Here is a 24797-nt window from a genome sequence, read left to right on the forward strand (position 1 = left end):
ATATATATATATATATATATATATATATATTTATATATATATATATATATATATATATATATATATATATATATATATATATATATATATAGAATGTACTGTATATATATTTTTGTATATATATGTATGTGTAAATTATATGTTTATATTCCGCCCCCCTTTAACCCAATATGGCCCCCGAGTCCAAAGTGTGGTGGACCCCTGCTCTAAAGAGTCAAATCATTGTTTTATCAGACCAGATAATTTTGTTACTCATGGTCTGAGAGTCTTTCAGGTGCACGTTGGCAATGTTTTTTTACTAAGAAATGGCAGCACGGTGGAAGAGGGGTTAGTGCATCTGCCTCACAATACGAAGGTCCTGAGTAGTCTTGGGTTCAATCCCGGGCTCGGGATCTTTCTGTGTGGAGTTTGCATGTTCTCCCCGTGACTGCGTGGGTTCCCTCCGGGTACTCCGGCTTCCTCCCACCTCCAAAGACATGCACCTGGGGATAAGTTGATTGGAAACACTAAATTGGCCCTAGTGTGTGAATGTGAATGTGAGTGTGAATGTTGTCTGTCTATCTGTGTTGGCCCTGCGATGAGGTGGCGACTTGTCCAGGGTGTACCCCGCCTTCCGCCCGATTGTAGCTGAGATAGGCTCCAGAGCCCCCCGCGACCCCAAAAGGGAATAAGCGGTAGAAAATGGATGGATGGATATATATATATATATATATATATATATATATATATATATATATATATATATATATATATATATATATATATATATATATATATATATATATATATATATAGTGTGCGTGTCTGGGATTAAAACAAGGAGACAGATGTGTGTGCACGGACGAAATACTTTGGCCCGTTGTTAGCAAAAAAATTGGCAATAAAAGTTTAAAAAGGAACGTCAGACTTTGTGTGTCACTTTGTGCTGAAAAGAGGAATATGCAAAGAATGGGCGAAACTGCCCAAAGACAGGTGTGCCTAGCTTGAGGTATTGTATTCAAAAGACTTGAGGCTGTAATTGCTGCCAAAGTTGCATCAACACAGTATTGAGCAAAGGCTGTGAATACTTATGTGAATGTGATTTTTTATTTTTTTTTACTAAATTTGCAAAATGTAAAAAATGCTTTTCGCATTGTCATTTCAGGGTATTGTCTGTAGAATTTTAAAGACAAAAATGATTATTGCATCTTGGAATGAAGCTGTAACACAGGCTTGGGCAATTATTTTGACTCGGGGGCCAAATTTAGAGAAAAAATGTGTCTGGGATATATCTATTTTTAGGAACACTTATACAAAACCTCACAATAATGTCTGAATGCTAAATACGCTACGACGGACCGCATTAAAAAACCGAATGGAATTTAAAAATGTTTTACTGAATGAGACACCCAGATTGTACATGAAAATAAAGACTGTGAGATTTACAATAAAACACTGAATATTGACAACGTATGAACGTCACACACCCTCTCTCGATCGACATACTTTGCAATCAAGCGAAACAAACAGCGAAATATGAACGCGAAGAGTAAAAAAAAAAAAACACCTACAATCTGATATATCTGATACATCACTAAGCTTTAGAAATTTGTTGTAAAAATCTCCTTTCGCATCTGTCCCTGACACCCGCATTTCAGGCTAGCTGCTCTGGAAACACTCTGTGGAAATGCTCCCAACCCACACTGCTTGGTGCCTCGTCTGAGCTGTTGTAACTTAGATGACCAAAGTAACTAATTAGATGACCATAGTAACTAATTAGATGACCATAGTAACTAGTATATCATGCAAAATAACAGATTCCAACCATTGAAATACTTTGTATAGTTCAAGACTTACGGTCATTTGAAAACATCACTGCACATCATAATGGCAGCTACACTTTCCATCTTAAAAATATTTAAAGAAATATTTGGGAATGTCCGGCGGGCCAGATTGAAAAGCTTAGCGGGCCGCATGTGGCCCCCGGGCCTTAACTTGTCTAGCTCTGCTGTAACATAATAAACTGGAAAAAGCGAAGCGCTGTGAAACCTTCTTGAATGCACTGTATGTATTCTATGTATGCGCATTTGTATCTAAAAGCATTTTGAGCCCAATTCATGAAATTTAATTTATTTTACTGATCATAAATCTAAATATTTGTTTTCAAACTCTTGAGAGTCCTTTCACAATAGTAAAATAAGAGTCTATGATGTGTATAAGTAATAAGGGTTCTGAAAGGAACCACATTTCTAACTGAAAAAGTTTGGGTAACCCTGATTTGCACTAGCAATAGCATACACACTTTCTATCAATGTCTCCACTTTACAGCACTTAAGAACAAAATAGCAGCCGGTGTCAAAAAAAAAGAAGCATTTAAAACAAACTTGTTAGGGCTCACAACTTACCTTGTATACTTTCCCAAAGGCACCATCGCCCAGCTCCCCTATAATATCCCACTGATCGTTGGGGTTGACGTCACGGTGGACATGCTCGTAATGTTTGGCTTTCCTTTTGATGTCAAGTGCGGGTAAACGCAGAATCTTACTGAATCTCGCCAGCGCCATTCTTTCAGTAAATACCCCCCAAAATATCACTCTGAGAATCAAACTATAGTCTCTGCTCTACGCCAAACATTAACAGCTCATTCAAATAACACTTGTCACCGTCGCACGTTTTTTTGTTTGTTGTTGGTTTTTAAAAAAAAAAAAAAAAAAAAAAGGTTATTCCACTGCGTCCATGTCGACAAGGAGCTTTGTAGGTAGCGAGGTTAATAACACCCCGGACATCTCTCTTCATCCACCGGCCACCTGCAGCGTGGTGTAGTAGTACCTGGAGTGCCAACTTGTTGCCTCTCACCCGGCCAAGCCTCCGCGGAAGCTCCGCCCCACGTCCTCCTCACCGGAGACTCCGCCCACTACCGTCGTCAAAAATGTAGCTCTTTGAGTGACAAAGTCGATGCGGTGAACGTGTGGAAGTGTCATAAGGGACTCGACTTCCGGATTTGGCGTGTGACGCGTCATATTGTCAACCGCAGCACTCCTGTGTCGTCTTTATTGGATTTGCCATGTCTACCAAAACTAACAATGTGAGTATGTTTGCCGAACATTGTTCCAAAACAGAGTTGGGACGGCGTAAAGGCGAACTAAGTTGTCACCGCTCGCTTAACTTGTTTTCCCTGTCGAGGTAGAGCTCTGGTGACCCCTCGTGGCGGATGACGCTCATTAAACCTCCTTGTAACTTAGACTTAGACTTAGACAAACTTTAATGATCCACAAGGGAAATTGTTCAACACTGTAGCTCAGTTACAATGATGGAAAGTGTAAGGATGGAAAGGACAATGCAGGTATAAATAGACTAAATATAGGGATATAAAATATAACATATATACGAATATATACATAATATGTGTACAGCAGGGGTGCTCACACTTTTTCTGCAGGCGAGCTACTTTTCAATTGATCAAGTCGTGGGGATCTACCTCATTCATATATATAATTTATATTTACTTATTTATGAAATATATGTTTTTGTTAATAAGTTAAAGGTGTTTAATGATAATGCAAGCATGTTTAACACACATAGTTAATATTGTTAATAAATTAAAGTTGTTTAATAATAATACAAGAATGTTTAATACATTTAGTTATTATTGTTGATAAATTAAAGATGTTTAATGATAATACAAGTATGTTTAATACATATAGTTAATATTGTTAACAAGTTAAAGGTGTTTAAAGATAATGCAAGCATGTTTAATACATATAGTTAATATTGTTAACAAGTTAAAGGTGTTTAATGATAATACAAGCATGTTTAATACATATAGTTAATATTATTAATAAGTTAAAGGTGTTTAAAGATAATACAAGCATGTTTAACACATATAGTTAATATTGTTAACAAGTTAAAGGTGTTTAATGATAATACAAGCATGTTTAACACATATAGTTAATATTGTTAATAAGTTAAAGGTGTTTAAAGATCATGCAAGCATGTTTAACACATATAGTTAATATTGTTAACAAGTTAAGGTGTTTAAAGATAATACAGGCATGTTTAACACATATAGTTAATATTGTTAACAAGTTAAAGGTGTTTAATGATAATACAAGCATGTTTAACACATATAGTTAACATTGTTAATAAGTTAAAGGTGTTTAAAGATAATGCAAGCATGTTTAACACATATAGTTAATATTGTTAACAAGTTAAGGTGTTTAAAGATAATACAGGCATGTTTAACACATATAGTTAATATTGTTAACAAGTTAAAGGTGTTTAATGATAATACAAGCATGTTTAACACATATAGTTAATATTGTTAATAAGTTAAAGGTGTTTAAAGATCATGCAAGCATGTTTAACACATATAGTTAATATTGTTAACAAGTTAAGGTGTTTAAAGATAATACAGGCATGTTTAACACATATAGTTAATATTGTTAACAAGTTAAAGGTGTTTAATGATAATACAAGCATGTTTAACACATATAGTTAACATTGTTAATAAGTTAAAGGTGTTTAAAGATAATGCAAGCATGTTTAACACATATAGTTAATATTGTTAACAAGTTAAGGTGTTTAAAGATAATACAGGCATGTTTAACACATATAGATTCCTTTCTTTCATGAAGACAAGAATATAAGTTGGTGTATTACCTGATTCTGATGACTTGCATTGATTGGAATCAGACAGTGGTGCTAAAAACGTCCGCATTTTCGAATGGAGGAGAAAAAAGTCCTCCTTTCTGTCCAATACCACATGAAAGTGGTTGGGTTTTGGCATCTTATTTGTCCAGCTTCCGTACTCCTTTGTATACACTTTACAAGAAATACATTGTCGGCAAACTCCGTAGCTTGCTAGCTTGTGCACGCCAGCTTTCTGAGACTCGTTTTGTTAGCGCAACTGTGCAACTGTGCAGTCGGTCTTTGGAGTTTTGACGACAGGTACGGCGCCAGAGTCTGTTGAAATAAAGTGTTTCTCGCCTTCCAGTCGGTAATTTTAATGAGCTGGCAGCAGCCAGCGTCATCTCAGAAGACCCTCGGGTGCCGTGAATGTCAATCAAGTGACGTAAGTGACGTCATAGTGAAGATTTATGATCGCTCATTTTTAGGACTATTTTTTTAATGCCTGGCTGGTGATCGACTGACACACCCTCCGGGATCGACCGGTAGCTCGCGATCGACGTAATGAGCACCCCTGGTGTACAGTATATTATATATACAGATATACAAACCCCGTTTCCATATGAGTTGGGAAATTGTGTTAGATGTAAATATAAACGGAATACAATGATTTGCAAATCATTTTCAACCCATATTCAGTTGAATATGCTACCAAGACAACATATTTGATGTTCAAACTGATAAACTTTTTTTTTTTGCAAATAATCATTAACTTTAGAATTTGATGCCAGCAACACGTGACAAAGAAGTTGGGAAAGGTGGCAATATATACTGATAAATTTGAGGAATGCTCATCAAACACTTATTTGGAACATCCCACAAGTGAACAGGCACATTGGGAACAGGTGGGTGCCATGATTGGGTATAAAAGTAGTTCCATGAAATGCTCAGTCATTCACAAACAAGGATGAGACGAGGGTCACCACTTTGTCAACAAATGCGTGAGCAAATTGTTGAACAGCTTAAGAAAAACCTTTCTCAACCAGCTATTGCAAGGAATTTAGGGATTTCACCATCTACGGTCCGTAATATCATCAAAGGGTTCAGAGAATCTGGAGAAATCACTGCACGTAAGCAGCTAAGCCCGTGACCTTCGATCCCTCAGGCTGTACTGCATCAACAAGCAACATCAGTGTGTAAAGGATATCACATCAGGAACACTTCAGAAACCCACTGTCAGTAACTACAGTTGGTCGCTACATCTGTAAGTGCAAGTTAAAACTCCTATGCAAGGCGAAAACCGTTTATCAACAACACCCAGAAACGCCGTCGGCTTCGCTTATCGCTATTTGGAAAATCTAGTAATTCAAGATTCACAGAAGACATCACATTATAAAGTCCTATACCCCAAAAGACGGCCCGCGGGCCGAAACCGGCATCCACTATCTGTACCACGGAACGGGAAGTTAAAAACAAATACTGATAGTATATTTCAAAAATGTTTTTATTAGTTTTTTTACCTGTCCAGTCCAGCCGTTGAGGCAAATCATATTCTTGATGTGGATGCCCATATCTGCTGTACATTTACTTTACAAAAGAGAACTTCTCTTGTTCCCTTATTTGTATTTGACTTTATTAAATGTTTGGATATACTTGATGTTTAACGGGCCGTTGTTAGCATAAAATTAATACAAGCGAATAAAGAGCGCCAGACTTTGTGTGTTTTATAAAAAGTGTGTGTGTGTGTGTGTATATATATATATATATATATATATATATATATATATATATATATAGATATATACATACATTGTTGAAGCCTATCCCAGCTGCACTAGGGTGGAAGGCGGGGTATCATTTGACACTCTTCTCTATCTTATATGTACATAGCGCTTGTCTATAGAGACTTAAAACGATTTACATAGTGAAACCCATTATTCTACATCTTTAAACCTGTGTGAGTGACACTGGGAGAAGGTGGGTAAAGTTAAAGTTAAAGTACCACTGATAGTCACACACACACTAGGTGTGGTGAAAAAAAAAAAAAATACAATTCAGTGTAAGCCTGGGCACCTGGAGAGGGGGTCCAGACTGAGGCCAAGGAAGAAGAAAAACCTCATAGCCATAGCACACAAAAACATGTGTGTAAGAGGGAAACAGTAAAGAACACAAAGGACATTAAAGACATTAAAAGAGCAGAGCTGATGCAACCAGCTGCCACTCCAGCAGTGCCACTTCTACACACAGCCACAAAAGTAAAACAAAACAAAAAAAACATAATCAACTAATAATATATAGTCGTGGTCAAAAGTTTACATACACTTGTAAAGAACGTAATGTCATGGCTGTTTTGAGTTTCCAATAATTTCTACAACTCTTTATTTTTTTGTGATAGAGTGATTGGAGCACAAAAACATTAATGATGTTTGGTTATTTTATGAATTTATTATGGGTCTACTGAAAATGTGACCAAATCTGCTGGGTCAAAAGTATACATACAGCAATGTTAATTTATTTATTAGCCTTTATTTAACCAGGTAAAATCCCATTGAGATCAAAGATCTCTTTTCCAAGGGAGACCTGGCCAAGAGGGCAGCAGCAAGGTTACATTAAAAACAGTAAACAAATACATAAAACATCACATTTACAACATTAAAACTTGCTCACATGACACATGTGCATACAGACAAGGTAGACTGTAATCCTATCACAGAAGCTTTAAACTCATTCAACGTAACTAGGGTTTGAAGTTTAATGTTCGATTGTAGGTTATTCTAAGCCTTCGGTGTTGAAAACCTAAATGCTTTCTTGCCCAGTTCAGTTCTTACTTTGGGGACGACAAATTGCAGAACATTCATTGAACGAAGATTGTGACTTCCTTGTTTCTTTGTTAAAAGACAAGACAGATAAGATGGAGTGATACCCAGAATGGTTTTGTAGATGAAAACATACCAATGATTGAGGCGTCGAGCACATAAAGATGTCCAGTTAACCATTGAGTATAACACACAATGGTGAGTAAGGGGAGCGCAGTTGGTGATGAATCTCAGTGCCCCGTGGTACACACTATGCAGCTTGTGGAGACAACCAGCAGTAGCATTCATGTACAACACATCTCCATAGTTAATAACAGTTAAAAAGGTTGTTTCCACCAATTTCTGTTTCACAGTAAAAGAAAAGCAAGACTTGTTTCTATAATAAAATCCCAGTAAAAGTTTCAGTTTTTTTACAACATACTGAATGTGCTCCTTAAAACTCAAGTGGTCATCAATTAAAAATCCTAAATATTTAAAAGCAGAGACTAACATAATTTGTTGCCCATTTCTTGTTAAAATGTTCTCACACAGTGATGATCTTACAGTTTTTGATGTGGTAAAGAGCATACACTTTGTTTTCTCTGCATTTAAAACCAGTTGAAGATAGCAAAGTTGTTCTTGTACTTTGTCCAATGCATGTTGTAGATATTTAAAAGCCTCAGCAAGAGTGGGTGCTGTGCAGTATATGACAGTATCATCAGCATAGAAATGGAAAGTTGAGTTTGAAATATTCTGTCCAAGATTATTTATGTAATTAGTGAATAATAAGGGGCCCAACACAGAACCTTGAGGGACACCCTTTTTCACTTGCAGTACGTCCGAGGAGGAACCTTTTATCTGAACAGCCTGAGTTCTACTTGTTAATATTTGGTTACATGTCCCTTGGCAAGTTTCACTGCAATAAGGCGCTTTTGGTAGCCATCCACAAGCTTCTGGTTGATTGTTTGAACACTGCTCTTGACAAAATAGGTGCAATTAAGCTAAATTTGTTAGTTTTCTGACATGGACTTCTTTCTTCAGCATTGTCCACACGTTTAAGTCAGGACTTTGAGAAGGTCATTCTAAAAACTTAATTCTAGCCTGATTTAGCCATTCCTTTACCACTTTTGACCTGTGTTTGGGGTCATTGTCCTGTTGGAACACCCAACTGCGCCCCAGACCCAACCTTCGGGCTGATGATTTTAGGTTGTTCTGAAGAATTTGGAAGTAATCCTCCTTTTTCATTGTCCCATTTACTCTCTGTAAAGCACCAGTTCCATTGGCAGCTAAACAGGCCCAGAGCATAATACTACCACCACCATGCTTGACGGTAGGAATGGTGTTCCTGGGATTAAAGGCCTCACCTTTTCTCCTCCAAACATATTGCTGGGTATTGTGGCCAAACAGCTCAATTTGTGTTTCATCTGACCACAGAACTTTCCTCCAGAAGGTTTTTATCTTTGTCCATGTGATGTCAGATGAAACAAAAATTTAGCTGTTTGGCTACACTTTTAATGCACAAGACTTACATTTTGTAAAATGTTCCCCGCCTTTCGCCCAAATGCAACTGAGATAGGCTCCAGCACCCCCCGCAACCCCAAAATGGGACAAGCGGTAGAAAATGGATGGATGGGTTCCATACAGCAGGAAGAGAGAAAATTCAAAACTATGAGATGTAAAACTGTAAAAAAAACAAAAAAACATTTGTTGATAAAAGCTTTCACCCAAATATCCGTAATAAATCTCTGTTACTCTCTGCGGTTGACTGAACACCCTACTGAAATGCAGTACAACACAACAGAGAAATGCCATCATAATGCCCTCCCAAGAGTTGCAATGCAACTGCAGTGTTATTGGATCCTAGACCGCACAGACTAGTCTGGCTCGACAGGTCATGCAAGTATATATTGAGGAAATCCACCTTCACCAGGTAAGGAGCATCAAACGTCCACAGAGCCATGATTTGTCGTAATCTGCAACTAAAACCTTGTTTTACGAGTCTCTAAACAATATCTGCACTTTGAGAGTTTCTTGTTGTAAGTATTGTCCACTTCCTAAATTATTTTTGTTTGTAAAAACTGGAATGTTAAGGAACCAATGAGAGATTCCCTGCATGTTTTCACAGGTGCCATGTATTGAGTGTGTTTTAAATTCCGTTGCACATATTAGTTGAACATAACATTGTTTGATCCTTGAGAAAGCTTTCAACAACACATACATTTTTGTGGTCGCCCCACAGCGGGGGCAGGTGTGTTGTAGTCGGCTTTTGTCTCAACTGGTTCACACCTCAATAAAGGCAGCTATGAGGCAAAATGATTTATTCAACAGATGGATGCTATAAGTCTGATCTACTAAGATCCACGCGCTTGCAAACTATAAAATTGCTATTTGCGGGCGTGCTGCGTGTGATCGACTTTATGTGTATAATTGATAACAAATGCAGACCGCCTTTATTTAAATTAGGTTTTTGCGCTTTCACCATGGAGGCACATTTTGTTATCATGCTCCTACCTGTGGCATTTCATTATGTTTTGAAACATGCAGCGAAATATACCGATATATATTTTTTTCTGGGCATTTTAGAAGCAGTTCAGCAGTGCATCTACAATAGAACCCACTTTTTTTCATTGAAGATGTTGGCACTAACAGCAAGCTTTTACCAGATGCAAGAAAATGCATATTGCAACAACTTTTATTTGCATACATATAAAGAAACAAATGTCATTTAAAAAAAAAATGCCAGTAGACACCAGAGCACATCAATTTAATTAATTTTATTCAGCCTCTTAAGTCATCCAGCAGGTACAAAATTATGTTAAAGTTAAAGTACCAATGATTGTCACACACACACTAGGTGTGGCAAAATTATTCTCTGCATTAGACCCATCACCCTTGATCACCCCCTGGGAGGTGAGGGGAGCCTTGGTGAAAATGTTGCATAGATTATGTTTTACAGCCGCTTTCTGAATATTGTACTAGAAATGGCAACAGTGTGTGATTTGTTGCCCAGATCATGTTTTGTTTTAGTTTAAGACTCCCTTAGTTCTGTTTCAGCCCCCCTGGGTTTGTGTTTTTTGGTTGCCATGGGTGCTGATTATGTTCACCTGATTAGTGTTCGGGTCGCTCACCTGCTCCCGGGCACTAATCATAAAGCTATTTATTCCTGCCTTTCGCCACACTCGGTCTGGCTGTTTTGTTTGCTTCATGCGACAAGTACATTGGTGATTATTTCTTACTTGTTCTATACTAAGCTTTTCCTTTAGCTTACCATAGCTTCCCGTGATAGTGGCACGCTTGTTCTGTTTTGTATTCCTGCCTGATTTATGGAAAATAAGTAATTGTTCTACCTGCACGCTGCTTCCGAGGTCCGTCTGCATCTCGGGGAAACGACCAGCGCATAAACATGCGACCCAAGCGTAACACTGTGAAACATAGCATGCATGTGCATGTACAAGCCAGTCTGCCCCACAGCAAGTGGCTAGAGAAAAAGAAGGAACTTATTGACTACAACTGGATAAAAATAGTAAAGTCGCTCTTTGGGTAAACTTTACTGTATGGAGCTATCCGCTCACGTAACTAAGGCAAACACATCAAATTCCAAACAGCTCGTGTGGAGCAAATTTGGAAAAAGAAAAGATTGTTTTATAAATATCTCCACCGTGCCTCTATAGTTTAATTTCAAACTTAATGGGATCCCAAATACACAAAAACAGGTACCTCCAACAAGTAAGAAAATGTGGTTTTGCATAGGTCATGTGCCAAAAAACAACAAACTATGGGCCTTTATTGACACCTGGGCCTGACTTTGGACACCCTTATATAGAGCTGGACATTAAATCAAATTTTAATTTTAGCTCGATTGCGATTGTGCCATCTTACGATCACAAACATTTTATAATCGTAAAAACATGATAAAGGGCCTTGAAACGTGCATGCAGTTTCCTGAGCTTGTGAAACTTATGAGCAAGTGAATGAGTCAAAAAAGACCCCGTCCTCTAGAAGTTTTGGATCTCACTATGGTTGCTATTTTTTATTTGACAAAGCGCTGGTATGCCTAATCAATTATCACTAAACTCAAACAAAAATGTAACGCCATATGATTTCCGTACTAATATAACCACGGACAAAATCACAAAATTGGTCAATAAAACAGAATTTGTAGTTAAACTTAGAAAAACACGGAAATTTACATAAATGTGAGTGAAATGTTTGAGAACATAATGTGTCTGGGACCGCTCATTCATCCCCGAAACACTCAACCACTCCACTCTGCACTAACCAATGTCCAGATGGCCACTTGAAACACCGACGTTGTTGAAACTATGAAGCTAAAGCTAGCAAGAACAATCCATACACCCACAACACATTTCATCTGTTTGTGTTGTTGTTAACGACATCATCGATGTACCGGTAAGCTCAATGTACAAACAGGAAGCAGTCGCAACCTGAGTTCGTCTCATTTATTTTATTTTTAAACCCTCTTAAGTCGTCCCCACACTTGTCATGCTCACAGCGTTAGGCGCAACATCCGGTCTTACAAATTAAAAGTAAAGAAAAAAAGTACATATATTTAAAGCATTTATTGATACATTTACAAAATTATAATGCTTTGATTTATACTGGTCATATTTGTTCAGATGTGTTGCACCAATAACTGAGTATTTCTGCATTTAACAAAACATTATAAAACTGTTTTTATGACACAAAAAAAACGCATACAAATATGCGTAAAAGGTAAAAAACAAAATATTTAAAACATTTAAACAGAAAACCTTAATTCAATTGTTTTTTTCATATTGCTATTGGTATTTTAATTTATTGTTGTTTACATTATTATTATGCTTTCTGTTTATTCCTTATTAATTTATTTTAGGATTTTTTTTTTTTAAATATAAAGTTGCATTTTGGTGGTACAATAAATACACATTTTTTCAAATAAATGAATATGAATAATCCTGTCATTAATCGTGATTTCGATGTCACTCAAAATAATCGTGATTATCATTTTTTGACCATCATCGTCCAGCCCTACCCTTAAATTAAATGGATGTATGTGTATTGTCCAGTGCTAGTTCACTTAGAAAACATTGTTCCTGGACCCAAAAATAAAATAATCATCTTATTAGAGGACAACATATTCTGATTTATTGGTGCAAAACTTTTTCAGTATACTCTGTTGAAAAACTGCCCAACACTCAAGTTGAAAACCGGTGATCCAGTGTGTTTATAAATATTACAGCTGACTGTTTATTATAGTGTGCAGTAGTTTGGTGGTATGTCAACAGGATTTGTGTTTAACTGTTAGTGTGCTTAATAGGATATGGATTACTAAAGTAACATTTACAGGAAAATGTAAAATAACTCAAAACCAATCGATGCTTATGTGGGTTCATGCTGTAGCCGTTCCCTGTAACTAGATGGAGCCATTTCCAAACGTAAGACATTCCACGCATGCTGCTGTGTTGCAGAAAAGCCCTCCTAACTCAATGAAAACTGACTGAATGTCCCCTTTTGCTTGACTACACAGGAGCAACATGCTTAGTTTCTAGTTCAGGTGCGGTACACCCCATGACCTTGGCCACGTCTTCTCAAAAAGAGCATCGGACATATTGGATGCAGCTAAATGACCGCAGTGAGGCTGGCCTGTTTTTTTTTTAATCATTCTTTCGGGATGCTCGTCACTCCACTCACTTTGTGTGGGAGGGCGGATAGTCCACGAGTAGATAAGCGTCTCTCATTGAATGGCTTTGGAAGGACTCAGAGGATGAAATAAGTGTGCACAGTAAGCATATTTGTCAACCCACGGTCCGGACACTCACTCTCTTCTGTAGTCGGCCTTGGACGGCAGACACGGGTGCCACTATTTATAATTCACGGTGGTTAGTGCGCCACATAAATGATGCGTATAATGAAATACTGGAGTCAAGAGATCTGCTCAGTGGGCAGAAAATGCCAATGCAGCAGTAAGGGACCCAATGTTGGATCCTACTAAGAACAGAAGAACGACATGCTTGCTTCTATCAATACTTCATTAACAAACTAAGAAAGTACATGCTGTACAGAGCTGGGGTCTCCTGGCTTTTTCGCTTGCGGATTTTCTGTATAAAAAGCACGGACACAGAAAAATTTGATCCATCAATTTTTCTTTTCCTGAAGTAAATTCGGAGAAGGTAACAGGTAAAAGTACACAACTGTGGCAATATCCCGCACTGGTTTCTATATAAAAAGAAAATACCAGGTAACCATAAGGTGCTCGTTAGAGAGCAGGTATATATTTGTACAAATATTTTTCTAATATATACAGTAGAGAAGATATTCATATGGCCCCATTCCTGGGTGGATCTCGTGTGAGAGGAAGGTGGGGGATTTAGTCACTTAGCGATGCAGTATGCTGAAAATTATGGAAAGCGCCACTCTGTATAGCAACTGACATTGGGGTCAAATTTCTAATATATGCAGTAGAGAAGATATTCATATGGCCCCATTCCTGGGTGGATCTTGTGTGAGAGAAAGGTGGGGGGGGATTAGTCACTTAGCAATGCAGTCGGCTAAAAATGATGGAAAGTGCCACTCTACATAGCAACTGACACTTGGGTCACATTTCTAATATATACAGTAGAGAAGATATTCATATGGCCCCATTCCTGGGTGGATCTCGTGTCAGAGGAAGGTGGGGGGGATTAGTCACTTAGCAATGCAGTCGGCTGAAAATTATGGAAAGTGCCACTCTACATAGCAACTGACACTGGGGTCAAATTTCTAATATATACAGTAGAATTCCCGGGCGCGGCCACCGCTGCTGCCCACTGCTCCCCTCACCTCCCAGGGGGTGATCAAGCAGAGAATAATCTCGCCACACCTAGTGTGTGTGTGTGACAATCATTGGTACTTTAACTTTAACTTTAACTTTAGAGAAGATATTCATACAGCCCCATTCCTGGGTGGATCTCGTGTCAGAGGAAGGTGTGGGGGATTAGTCACTTAGCAATGCAGTTGGCTGAAAATGATGGAAAGTGCCACTCTACATAGCAACTGACACTGGGGTCAAATTTCTAATATATACAGTAGAGAAGATATTCACATGGCCCCATTCCTTGGTGGATCTTGTGTAAGAGGAAGGTGGGGGGATTAGTCACTTAGCAATGCAGTCGGCTGAAAATGATGGAAAGCGCCACTCTACATAGCAACTGACACTAGGGTCAAATTTCGAATATATACAGTAAAGAAGATATTCATATGGCCCCATTCCTGGGTGGATCTCGTGTGAGAGGAAGGTGGGAGGATTAGTCACTTAGCGATGCAGTCTGCTGAAAATGATGGAAAGCGCCACTCTACATAGCAACTGACACTGGGGTCAAATTTCTAATATATACAGTAGAGAAGATATTCACCTGGCCCCATTCCTGGGTGGATCTTGTGTGAGAGGGAGGTGGGAGGATTAGTCACTTAGAGATGCAGTCTGCTGAAAATGATGGAAAGTGTCGCTCTACATAGCAACTGACACTGGGGTCAAATTTGGAATTACCTCAATATTTTAAGAAATTCAACATTTCCAATTGGTCACGTTTCATATGTCAACTAAACCGCAAGGAATGGGGCCATATGAATCCCCTTTCTACTGGATATCATTTTATATTTGTCACACAATGGGGGTACGAACACAGCCAAGCAATTTTTTCTGTCTTTGCTGGTAGTACCAGGGTTGTGACAGAGCCTGGAAAACTCTGGGGAAAAAGCAGACTCTGGATATTTATACAGCGAAAGTCAAACAGCTTCTCCCCTAGCAATTCATAACTTTTCTTCCTGTCACTCACACCAGTGACCTGCAGAAAAGCAGCCGCAGCACAAAAGAGACCCCCTTTGGATAAAAAGCGTCTTGGCGATTTAGCAAACAGAGGAAGAGTTATGATGCTAATTTTTTAAGACGATAACGATCATTGAAGCAAAAATCTTTAAATTTGAACCGTGGAGCAACAAACAGTTTTTTCTATGGAAATGTAACAGGTTTTTTTTCATCGATATTCATTGATACACTTGTTGGCTGCATTTCTGCAGAGTCAACGGCTGTGTGCTTAAACAACTTTAGTCACGTGAAATGATGATGATGAGGTTTACAGCACAACACGTCACAGTCGTGACTGCAGTTTTATGTGAAGCCTAGCGACCTCGAGACATTTTAAGTGCACCGGACACCGTTTAAAGTGGCAGACCACAAGCAGCACTTGCAGTTCTCTTAGCGCGTGCAAATTCCATATTTGGCATCAAGGTAACAATGCAAGACCAGGCTCTTCACAAAACTACGGAGGACAGCGCCATATTATCCTTGATTTTTGACTTGGATTTATACTGTAGGAGTAGGGATGGGTACAGAATTCGATACTTTAATAGGCACTCACCAAATTCTGTGTCGGTACTACTGGGTATCACTTCACATAAAATCAAACAGTGCCATGTTTCGATAACTGTTGCAAGTGATGTCACGTCCGGTTGCTCAAATTCTTGGCGAGGAAACAATCACCCAAGCAGCACTCGGAGCGGACTCAGCTGAACCGCCTCTATGTAACGTTGCATGTTCCCATGCCAACAAAACAAGCACGCCTGATAGAAAACGCTCGAACGTACATTCAGGCTTCACTTTACAAAATGCGCTAGATCTATGCTTATTGGCTATGTCGTATATACGCTACGGATTGGCATTTGCCATTTTAAATGGCGATTTCAGCACCTCCAAATTTGGTCATTAAAATTACAACTAAGATGCAAGGTTGAGCTGGTGTGTATTAAGTACAATACTTACAGCACTTAGTCAAGTTTTCAGTGTATAGTCCAGGGGTGTCAAAGCCATTTTAGCTCAGGGGCCGCATGGAGGAAAATCTATTCCCAAGTGGGCTGGAATGGTCAAATCATGGCATGATAACTTCAAAATAAAGACAACTTCAGGTTGTTTTCTTTGTTTTACTTTGGCTAAAAATAGAACAAGCACATTCTGAAAACGTACAAATCACAGATTATCCTCTGGACAAAACGTCAACAACACTTCAAATTTGGGGAAAATTCTGAGGAAATTGGTGCCGCTTCAAAAAGACAATGAGCTTAGACTTCGTCTCAGTGTATCTACAAAGCCAGGAATAAACTTTAAGTCTGTCTTTCTGGGATTGAACAAAAAACACAACTTGTAAACTCTTCTAGGTATCAAATACCTCCTTTGTCATGTCCACGTATCAATCCAGTGCTAACTCAACAAACCGTAAGAAACGGAGGTAACAACTGTTCAAAAGGGTTAAGTTCACTTTTCTCGTGTTTGATTGAGGCATTTTGGGGCAACGAGGGTGTCAAATGACGATGTGTTCGAAGCAGAAGACATAAAACGTCAGGTTTTAAGTTTCATGTGGGTCGAGGAGGAGGAGCCACAGTCACTCTTTACTGTATACCTCTTGCTTGGCCCCGGTATAAACTGTTTGCTTGCCTAACAGAATTGCTATTGTGACATCCAGTGGACACATTTAGAACAGCAGTTTATTTCGTTAAAAAAAAAAGTAGCTCATTTCAATACTTGCCAAACGTGTCACGCGGGCCGGATAAAACCTGTTCGGGCCGTACGTTTGACACCCCTGGTATAGTCAGTAACAGTCTGAAACACAAACTGTGGTTGACTTTGTATGCAACTTTATTTCAGTGGTGTGTTAATTTGCAACTTTACTCAATAACAACAAAAACACTTGAGTCAATTATATTTTGGGTGAAATGTTTTGGTTAGAAATAGTGCATATGAAAACTGTTAAAGTTCCTTTTTTGTCATCCAAGATAGAATTTAGATGAAGCTGGGGTCATGTTTGGAGTCAAATGAAAATGTGTCTGTACATCAAGGGTGTCAAACGTACTGTTTTATCCGTGGTTGATTTATATAGGCTAGTAAGGTAAAGTTTTGTACCTGACAAGTTTCAGCTACCTTGCTTCTGCAGCCTTCATCAGAGGTGTCACGTGATGTTAAGGTGACATCGTCTGTGACGTGTTGAATGGATTTTTCCACCCCGCCTGAAGTGGTGGGATGGCGCCCCCTGTCGTCTGGATGTCTACCAAACGGCCGGGGGCGACACCTCTGATGAAAGCTGCAGAAGCAAGGTAGCCGAAACTTGTAAGGTACAAAACTAGCCTGTATAAATCAACCATTTATAAATACACGCCAGTTGGCTAAATTAACTTCTTCAACATCAGTTTTATCTGGCCTGCGGGATGAGTTTGCCAAGTATAAAAATTAACCTCAAATTTTTGAATGAAAGAAACAGCTGTTCTAAATGTGTCCACTGGATGTCGCAATAGCAATTCTTTGTATCTTTGTAGATGATGCTACACATCTCAGTCGAGGAAAATTATCAAACTATATACATAACATCCTGTAATTTGATTTTGATATACTTTTTTTATCTTGATAGATTGGGAATTAACACCAATGAGTTGATTGATGAACATTCATCACATAATTTATTCAGAAAATATAAATAGAATACTATTAAATGCAACATGTAAGTGTAAAAAACAACAACAACATTATGATTTGTACATTTTCAGGATGTGCTACTTCTATTTTTAAAGGGGAACATTATCACCAGACCTATGCAAGCGTCAATATATACCTTGACGTTGCAGAAAAAAGACCATATATTTTTTTAACCGATTTCCGAACTCTAAATGGGTGAATTTTGGCGAATTAAACGCCTTTCTATTATTCGCTCTCGGAGCGATGACATCACAACGTGACGTCACATCGGGAAGCAATCTGCCATTTTCTCACTTTCGTCGGTGTGTTGTCGGAGGGTTTAACAACACGAACAGGGACGGATTCAAGTTGCACCAGTGGCCCAAAGATGCGAAAGTGGCAAGAAATTGGACGAAATGTGTTCAAAATACGAGGCTGTGGGGAAAGCCGACGAAATGGTCAGTCGTTTGTTGCGCATACTTTACCGACGAAAGCTATGCTACGACAGAGATGGCAAGAATGTGTGGATATCCTACGACACTCAAAGCAGATGCTGACATCAACTCCAAAACTGGACAAATCAGCTTTCAGGAAAAGAGAGCGGATGAGGGTATGTCTACAGAATATATTGATTGATGAAAACTGTATTCATTACTCGCGGTTTTACGTAAATTATTATATAATTTAGCTTAAAAACATTTAAATGCAGACAGCCCTGAAATGGGCTGTCTGCACTCTCAAAGTGCATGTTGTTGCCAAATGTATTTCATATGCTGTAAACCTAGTTCATAGTTGTTAGTTTCCTTTAATGCCAAACAAACACATACCAATCGTTGGTTAGAAGGCGATCGCCGAATTCGTCCTCGCTTTCTCCCGTGTCGCTGGCTGCCGTGTCGTTTTCGTTGGTTTCGCTTGCATACGGTTCAAACCGATATGGCTCAATAGCTTCAGTTTCTTCTTCAATTTCGTTTTCGCTACCTGCCTCCACACTACAACCATCAATACATGCGTAATCTGTTGAATCGCTTAAGCCGCTGAAATCCGAGTCTGAATCCGAGCTAATGTCGCTATATCTTGCTGTTCTATCTGCCATGTTTGTTTGTATTGGCATCACTGTGTGACGTCACAGGAAAATGGACGGGTGTATATAACGATGGTTAAAATCAGGCACTTTGAAGCTTTTTTTAGGGATATTGCGTGATGGGTAAAATTTTGAAAAAAACTTTGAGAAATAAAATAAGCCACTGGGAACTGATTTTTAATGGTTTTAACCCTTCTGAAATTGTGATAATGTTCCCCTTTAAACAAAGAAAACAATCTAAAGTTGTCTTTATTTTTAAGTTATCGTGCCGTGATTTTACCAGTCCGGCCCATTTGGGAGTAGATTTCTCTCCATGTGGCCCCCTCAATCTAAAAGGAGTTCGACGCCCCTGCTGTACATGGACAAGTCCCCAAGTTTTAGGGAGTGAATTGAACAGAATGGACATTGGACATGTAAAACACACCAACAGACAACAACAGTGACGAGCTGGTCTACCCATTGTGGTTAGAGTGTCCGCCCTGAGATGAGTTCAAACCCCGGCCGAGTCATACCAAAGACTATAAAAATGGGACCCATTGCCTCCCTGCTTGGCACTCAGCATCAAGGCTTGGAATTGGGGGTTAAATCACCAAAATGATTCCCGAGCGCGGCCACCGCTGCTGCTCACTGCTCCCCTCACCTCCCAGCGGGTGGAACAAGGCGATGGGTCAAATGCAGAGGGTAATTTCACCACACCTAGTGTGTGTGTGACTATCAGTGGTACTTTAACTTTATAAGGTCTACTTGACAACTGCTATAATAGTACGTATTGCACTTTGATCGCCAGCCCATGCAGCCCACAGCTCCACGATGAGCATGCGTGCGTGTGCGCACACACACACTCACACACACTCACTGTGGAGGTCAGTCGCTCTTTTCCCATCGTGAACAGCAGACGTCCCCCCACGAAACATCATTTTGACACGCAGCGCTCCTCTTTTTTTTTTTTGGTCATTGCTCGTCTCCATTGTTTGGGGGAGGTGGGGGACAAGTAATGCCTCAAGAGCCGCACTGTTGCTCTCCTTTGCGAGCCGAGCCGGAGATGCTCCCATAAGCTCCATGTGCGCAGAGAAAGGTACGTGCGTGGTCACACTTTCCATTCTGTGCATGCTTCGCCTTTCATCATCATCAACATCCCAGTGGTTGTCCTACAGGGAGCTCCACGATGCAGTTTTTGGGGATATTCACATGTGACACGCAGCCTGCGAGTGACACGGCATGACAAAAGGGGGCATTTATCCTCACCCATGTGCATGCCTGTAGTTTAGGCGTGTATTTTATTTCTTTAAAACTGCGGTTATAGGACCCATTCATGAGTCATAAATCACGTGTCAGTACAAAAATGGTCCTGATACTCAGCATGGTGCTATTATATTCGTCTATATGCCTCATTTAAGTAATGTTTTGGGGCTAATTGTGTGTATTGATAGCATCTCCAAATAAACACATGTATGTTCCATATTTACACCAAAATGACAAGACGTTGACGTTCTTGCTCAAAGGATAAACTCTATAATTATGAGCTCCTCATAGAAAAATAATTGCTTCTAATGAAAGCTGCTCCTGCAGTGTATTGCCCTGATGAAAGAAAGTGTGTCATAAAGACGCCTGACGGGTGAGTTGACAGTAGAATGACAGCGTAATGGAATCTGGCTCAATTATAATAAAGTTGCATAGTTTGGAGTACTGTAATTATCTTCACAACAGGAATATTTTCCAAATGTCAATTCATATGTAAGTCTACAAATAAGTTAGTCACTTTTTTTTATCGAGACAAAGATCATTTATGTATTTAATATTTGTTTGCTTGCTATGGTTTATTATTTATATATTATTTATTTGTTCACTGTTCTATTACAGAGAACCAGGAAATTGGATAAAGTTGCTATGGTATGAAAAGGGGTAGGATTAAATAAGATCTGCTTCTTCTTACTCCTCTTCGAACGTGCTGTGATGAATCAACTGGAATTGTGTGATGCATTACATTGTATTGTATGCGTGTTCCAAATAAACTGAAACTGAACTGAACTGAACTATTGATAGTCAAATTATTAAAAATAAAATACAATATTTGTTTGTTAAAAACACCCAAATAATTAGGTTCTATCCCAGCAGGCATGAGACATTGAAACAACGTTGATTATCCATGTCCTTTAAAACTGACTTTGAAACAACGTCGCAAAATAATTGTATTTGTAAATTGAGACAACGTTGGTGTCTAACAATGGATCGTTGTTGGTTGGGAAATCACTAAAATTCCATAGTCAAATCAACGTCAGAACCAGATGTTGAATAAATGTCAAAAAGCATTGGGTTCCATCCAAGCAGGCACGAGATATTGAAACAATGTTGATTATACATGTCCTTTAAAACTGACTTTGAAACAACATTGCAAAATAATTGTATTTGAAATTTCAGACAACGTTGATGTCTAACGTTGGATCAACATTTTTGGTTGGGAAACTACTAAAATTCCAGAGTCAAATCAACGTCAGAACCAGACGTTGAATAAATGTCAAAAAGCATTGGGTTCTATCCCAGCAGACATGAGACATTAAAACAATATTGATTATCCATTTCCTTTTAAAACTGACTTTGAATCAAGTCGCAAAATAGTTGTATTTGTAAATTGAGACAACGTTGGTGTCTAACGTTGGGTCGACGTTGTTGGTTGAAAAATTACTAAAATTCCAGAGTCAAATCAACGTCAGAACCAGACGTTGAATAAATGTCAAAAAGCATTGGGTTCTATCCCAGAAGGCACGAGATATTGAAACAATGTTGATTATACATGTCCTTTAAAACTGACTTTGAAACAACGTCGCAAAATAATTGTATTTGGAATTTCAGACAACGTTGATGACTAAATTTGGATCAACGTTTTTGGTTTGGAAATTACTAAAATTCCAGAGTCAAATCAACGTCAGAACCAGACGTTGAATAAATGTCAAAAAGCATTTGGTTCTATCCCAGCAGACATGAGACATTAAAACAATATTGATTATCCATTTCCTTTTAAAACTGACTTTGAATCAAGTCGCAAAATAGTTGTATTTGTAAATTGAGACAACGTTGGTGTCTAACGTTGGGTCGACGTTGTTGGTTGAAAAATTACTAAAATTCCAGAGTCAAATCAACGTCAGAACCAGACGTTGAATACATGTCAAAAAGCATTGGGTTCCATCCCAGCAGGCACGAGATATTGAAACAATGTTGATTATACATGTCCTTTAAAACTGACTTTGAAACAACGTCGCAAAATAATTGTATTTGGAATTTCAGACAACGTTGATGACTAAATTTGGATCAACGTTTTTGGTTTGGAAATTACTAAAATTCCAGAGTCAGATCAACGTCAGAACCAGACGTTGAATAAATGTCAAAAAGCGTTTGGTTCTATCCCAGCAAGCATGAGACATTAAAACAATATTGATTATCCATTTCCTTTTAAAACTGACTTTGAATCAAGTCGCAAAATAGTTGTATTTGTAAATTGAGACAATGTTGGTGTCTAACGTTGGATCGACGTTGTTGGTTGGGAAATGACTAAAATTCCATAGTCAAATCAACGTCAGAACCAGACGTTGAATACATGTCAAAAAGCATTGGGTTCCATCCCAGCAGGCACGAGATATGGAAACAATGTTGATTATACATGTCCTTTAAAACTGACTTTGAAACAACGTCGCAAAATAATTGTATTTGGAATTTCGGACAACGCTGATGTCTAATGACGGATCAACGTTTTTGGTTGGGAAATTACTAAAATTCCAGAGTCAAATCAACGTCAGAACCAGATATTGAATAAATGTCAAAAAGCATTGGGTTCTATCCCAGCAGGCATGAGACATTGAAACAATGTTGATTAGCCATTTCTTTTTAAAACTGACTTTGAAACAAGTCGCAAAATAGTTGTATTTGTAAATTGAGACAACGTTGGTTTCTAACGTTGGATCCACGTCGTTGGTTGGGAAATGACTAAAATTCCATAGTCAAATCAACGTCAGAACTAGATGTTGAATAAATGTCAAAGAGCAGAATAAATGTCAAAGAGCATTTTGTTTCAACGCTGTATTAGTGTTGTAGAATAATGGTTGAGATATAACCAAAACTCAGAAACTCAAAAAGCATGTTGTTTCAACAAGCAATAACACGTTCTCAACGTTGCTTTAATGTCTTGTGTTTGCTGGGATATTCTTGTTCATGTTTTGGAACATATTTGCCTTAAAAAAGGAAATTGTATTCTAACATTCATGACTGAAAAACAATTCTAGTCTTGACATGTCATCATATAACTTTTAACGGCTGTTCATGTTTTTTTAACCTTTGATTATAGTGATTATATGCATGTAGTGCATAGTTAAAGAAGTCGCTGCTATTTGGTAAAACCCGTCTGGCAAACACATTCCTTAGTACAGCACAATGATTGTATTGCCATTTACCTTCTTTACAGATCGTGAAAGTGTGTGAATATAAAAAAAAATTGCCAAAGAAAATGCTAAATAAATCAACATTTTGCATGCAAGTGAACAAGAAAAAAATAGTTGATAGTGGACCTTTTTTGTGATATTTGCTGTGCCATTTGTCACTAAGTAGACTTCATCGGGCACAATTAGAAAAGCTCTGTAGTACAATGATCTCAACTGTCTTTCAATGACAAACTTGGTGTCTAGTTTTTACCTACACCTTCATTTTATGATTTACCTTTTACTCTTTATTACTACTTTACTATTTGTTTAGAAAAAATTGGCTCTTTATAGATAATTCCCCCTGAATACAATGTGTGGCATCTTTGAGGTGTGTTTGGGCTGGCATGGCATGCCACCCACCATGTTGTGCTTCAGAGTGTTAGAATTCACGTTTCTTCTCAATGAACCGCAGCTACCCAATGCGGGCAGCACTCATGCAAGCCTAGACGCCTGTTTTTAAGTGGACTACTACTGCTATACACGCTGTTACATAGGGAAGCATCACAGTAAACAGCTCCTCTGTATTAAATGTAAAATACACCTGAAAGGAGATTCCTATTCTACCCTTATTTCTGACATCTCCATACTGTCTTTAATCCTCGTGCGTGTTTTTGTCTGCCTCCCTCGCTCTTGGCCCCGCCTCCTCCACCTTCCACTGATGGTGTCATGTTTTTCTGCCTCCCCTCACAGGTTAGACGCAGTTACCGGAGGGTCGCCACCACATCACCCACTCTCCTCCCACCTCATCACTACATCAGTGGAGACCCGACAGAAATTTCATCCACTCCAGGGCGGAGTGAATTCGAGGAATCTATTGAAAAGTGTGCGTGCTGTAAACATGCGGGACTGTAGTGTTGGCAAGTGTGTTTGAGGACGAGGAGCAGTGCTGACCAGGGTATGAGTGCATCCCAGAGGGCGATCTTTCGGATGCTGAGTTGAGCTGAACCGGGGGCTGACAGGAGCATCCGCCATGGGGCTTGGACAGTCCAGCAAGTCCCCCAACACGGGTACCACAGACGAGGGTGAGTCGACTTTAAAGAACAACTACTTCTGAGGCTCAATTGTTACTAAAGTAAGTAGGAAATTGTTCCACAAATTCTAAAGCAGAGGTGTCAAACGTACGACCCGCGGGCCAGATCAGGCCCGCAAACAGGTTTGATCCGACCCGCGGGATGAATTTGCTAATACTCTTTCAAATGTTCTTGTAATCAGACAACATTTTCGATATATTTAGATGGAATCTTTACCTATTTACTAAGTATAAAAATGAGCTGAAATTGTTAAATGAAAGAAACTGCTGTTCTAAATGTGTCCACTAGATGTCACAATAGCAAATATTTGTATCTTTGTAGATTATGCTACATATGTAA

At 38.7% G+C, this 24797-nt stretch overlaps 2 protein-coding genes across 3 annotated transcripts in view; one reads left to right on the forward strand and one right to left on the reverse strand.

The window, feature by feature from the left end:
* The window catches only part of stk10 (serine/threonine kinase 10), a 93753-nt gene extending 90933 nt beyond the window's left edge, over positions 1-2820 (reverse strand). Inside the window, exon 1 of the mRNA XM_061962521.2 lies at positions 2385-2820. Within this exon, the coding sequence (XP_061818505.1) occupies positions 2385-2543 (159 nt within the window). The 5' untranslated portion in view covers positions 2544-2820. The remainder of the gene's footprint in view (positions 1-2384) is intronic.
* Positions 2821-2950: 130 nt separating this feature from the next.
* stk32a (serine/threonine kinase 32A) overlaps positions 2951-24797 on the forward strand; it is a 173839-nt gene continuing 151992 nt past the window's right edge. Inside the window, exons 1-2 of one of the 2 annotated variants that reach the window (XM_061962524.1) lie at positions 2951-3064; positions 24118-24449. In XM_061962524.1, coding sequence (XP_061818508.1) covers positions 24398-24449 — 52 coding nt within the window. In that variant the 5' untranslated portion in view covers positions 2951-3064; positions 24118-24397. Of the gene's footprint in view, positions 3065-19831; positions 20034-24117; positions 24450-24797 lie in introns of those variants that run through there. The other variant, XM_061962523.1, reaches the window with a different exon arrangement.

Source organism: Nerophis lumbriciformis, linkage group LG09, assembly GCF_033978685.3.
Source record: "Nerophis lumbriciformis linkage group LG09, RoL_Nlum_v2.1, whole genome shotgun sequence".
In the NCBI taxonomy this organism is placed as follows: domain Eukaryota; kingdom Metazoa; phylum Chordata; class Actinopteri; order Syngnathiformes; family Syngnathidae; genus Nerophis; species Nerophis lumbriciformis.